At 49.9% G+C, this 2,833-nt stretch overlaps 1 protein-coding gene across 1 annotated transcript; it reads left to right on the plus strand.

Moving 5' to 3' along the window:
- Positions 1-218: 218 nt before the first annotated feature.
- On the plus strand, positions 219-1,994 carry LOC104513457 (cytochrome c oxidase subunit 7B, mitochondrial-like; the record flags this gene model as incomplete). The annotated part of the gene is made up of 3 exons (XM_010156813.1): positions 219-256; positions 1,232-1,349; positions 1,920-1,994. Coding segments are annotated over 3 exons (231 nt in total), but the record flags the coding sequence as incomplete, so codon positions are not given.
- Between the last annotated feature and the right edge of the window lie 839 nt (positions 1,995-2,833).

The raw sequence follows: 2,833 nt of genomic DNA on the forward strand, positions 1-2,833 counted from the left end.
TCAGGGTGCCCCCGGGCTCCTTGCCTTCTCTGAGGGCTGGCCCTGAGCAGCTTGGCTGCCGGGGGAGGGTCGTGGGGGGCCGCGGGCGGCTTCCTCCTCACCCTCTGCTGCTTTGCTTGCTTCCTTCTGCCTCTTTTATGTCCCGGTTGCTTTTACTTGAGCTGACCTTGGGTTCCCTTTCTCGGTGCTTCTCCTCTCCAGGGGCACATCCCGCGTAACCCGTGGCGCGGTCAGCGACCAGGCCGTCAGCTCGCGGGTCGCAGGACCCTCTCTCTCGGGTCGTGGTCTGGTTCGCCATGTGCCCAGCCCCGAGGTGTGTGCCCAGCCTAACGCAAAGGCGTTGAGCAGTGTTCCTCTCGGTGGGTACGCGGCCTTCTCTCTTCCCTCCGAGAAACGCTCGTGCCGCCTCGCCCAGCGTGCGAGGGCTGTAGGTATTGCCATGAGCCGTGGGTATTGCCATCATCTTCTCTACGCGTGTTTGGGTACCCGTGAACCGTTGGCCTGAAGCTAAAACGTATTTTGCGATGTTTTGTGTGCACCTGCTAAACAGCGTGTGTTACAGCTGGTGGCTTGGCTCTTCGCTGTCTTCCCGATGCACCTTACAGCTGCATCGCGGAGTCTGTCATCGAGATTCCTTCCTGTGTCCCACTGTTACCTACCTCACCTGAAGGCCCGCAGTTACTTCCACCTCCTCCTTCCCCTCCCTCGGTCCCTGCCTCCAAAAATCTTGGAGGAATGAGAAGGGTGTTACCCACGCCCACTGTCTTTAACCTCTTATTTTGATGGTGAGCTTCATCCTAAAAATGCTTCCGTTAGGTACCCGTTCTGGCAATGTGGATATTTACACCAGGAAATCGGAAACTTTTAAGCACTAAACTAAATATTAGAGAAAAAGTAAAGTAATATTTAAAAATGTACTCCCACACTGAGAAAGCATATTCATGAAAAAGATAACTTAGAGGATTTCTTACTGGAATGAGACTTTGGGAATGACATTCGGGAGAGAAGCTGGGCGAGCTGAAACAAAATGCCAGGCTTTCTGTAGATCCTGTGTGTTGGAAGCATTCCAAAGCTCTGAGTCCAAAAGATTGAATTTTTTTCAGCATGCCGTAAATCTTCCGATGCCTGCACTTGCCTCTGTTGGTGGGAGGTGAGGATTGGGAATGGTTTGAATGTGAATTTTAGTTGATTTCTGCGCTTCTAATTGTCTTTAACGCTCATTAGCTCGTAGCATTCGGCATACTGCAGTAAGACAAGCTCATCGCAAATATGAGCCTGACTTCCATGATAAGTATGGAAACCTGGTACTCCTTGGTGGAGCCGCAGTTTTTACTGCTGTCTGGGGATATGTAAGTCGTCTTCTTTTTCACCCCTCTCTCGTGACTGTAGGTGTAAACTTGCAGACTGTTAAGTTTCACAAGGGCTTACTTGTTGGAAATAACTGAGGTGGTCCAAGTTTAGAAGCTTTTTCCATCAGTGACTTGGAATGTGATGGAATTGGAAGTTGTGTCAGTTCAGGTTTTGAGTCGTTACACCAATTCCTGTGTCAGCCCATTGCTTGGTTTTAAAATGTGGTAGAGAATGTGCTGGGTTTAGTCAGCCGGAGTTAAACCACGGCAAAACCCAAGTGCTTGGAATTTCTAAGATGTGTGGGTAGAGGCTTTAGCAGAAAAAAATAGGGGTGGAAATAACAGTATGGTGATGAGGTTTTACATCCCAGATTCTTTGTTCTAAAGGTAGATGTTCTGAAATAGAAAACTGAAGTATTTGAGTACAAATGTATTGCACTTGCTTTATTAAAACACAAATGAGATGTGTTCTACTGTAAGAAATCTAAACTGAAAATCATAGGAAAAGCCCTCTATCAGCAGGTTTCTTTGATTTCAGAGTCAGTAATCTTAATTTTTATCCCTCCACAGGTGTTTACACAGGCTGGAATTGAGTGGGGCTTGTCACCTGTTGGCAGAATCACTCCAAAAGAATGGAAGGAGTGACAGCCTTTGCTTAGCACGAACTGGTCTAAACCTTCCTGAGAAAATTAACACATAATGGTATTTCCTCCCTGAGTACTGCTGACACAGTGGTGTTCCTGGTCTAATAAACATACCGAGAAACCTACCTGGCTCTTCTGGGTTTCCTCTGTGCTCCGTGTCTGCTGAAGCGTTAAGAAACAGCATTAAGATAATTAAATCGTGTTTTGGGTAGGCGCAGTTGTTGTGTGAAGGTCACCGGCGGATAACGAACGGCTCAGAGCACGCTGTAGTTGTCCCTTCAGCCAGGTGCATGTGCTTAAGCAACCCTCATGGAATTTGCATCGCTGGACCTCTGACTCCCGCTGCGCGTCTCCTGACAAAGCTGGGACCCCGGTTTTTCCCATGCAAGTGCCTTAACGTCTTGAATCACTCTGCAAGGACGCTGCTTCTCCGAGACCTCGGGGAGCTTTTGAGAACCGGTTAGTTTTGAGCTGAAGGTGCTCCACAGAAGTAGGCAGTATCCCAGCACAGCTGTTTGCTGATGCCAGGGGAAGCACGGCTTTCCCAATGGATTCCTGTGTAATCGGGATTGGTGGGATACATATTAGGGGGTGCGTGCAGACTCTGTAAACCTGAGTCAGCCCGAATCCCTGCAAAACCACAAACATCCCGCTTTCTGATACAGCAGGGATGTACGAAAAGGCTGCCTTTCCTCTCCCCGGAAGTTTTTCCTCCCCGACGCTCCCGTTACCGGGGCTGAGGTGAGAAGGCCGGTTGGAGCCGCCCGTATGGCTGGGCGCAGCGCCCGGGCCGAGCACGTTCGGCGTCGCAGTGACTGAAGGGTGCGCCCCGGGGCGCCG

The sequence above is a fragment of the Eurypyga helias genome, unplaced genomic scaffold (assembly GCF_000690775.1).
Source record: "Eurypyga helias isolate BGI_N326 unplaced genomic scaffold, ASM69077v1 scaffold36878, whole genome shotgun sequence".
NCBI classification, from domain to species: Eukaryota; Metazoa; Chordata; class Aves; order Eurypygiformes; family Eurypygidae; genus Eurypyga; species Eurypyga helias.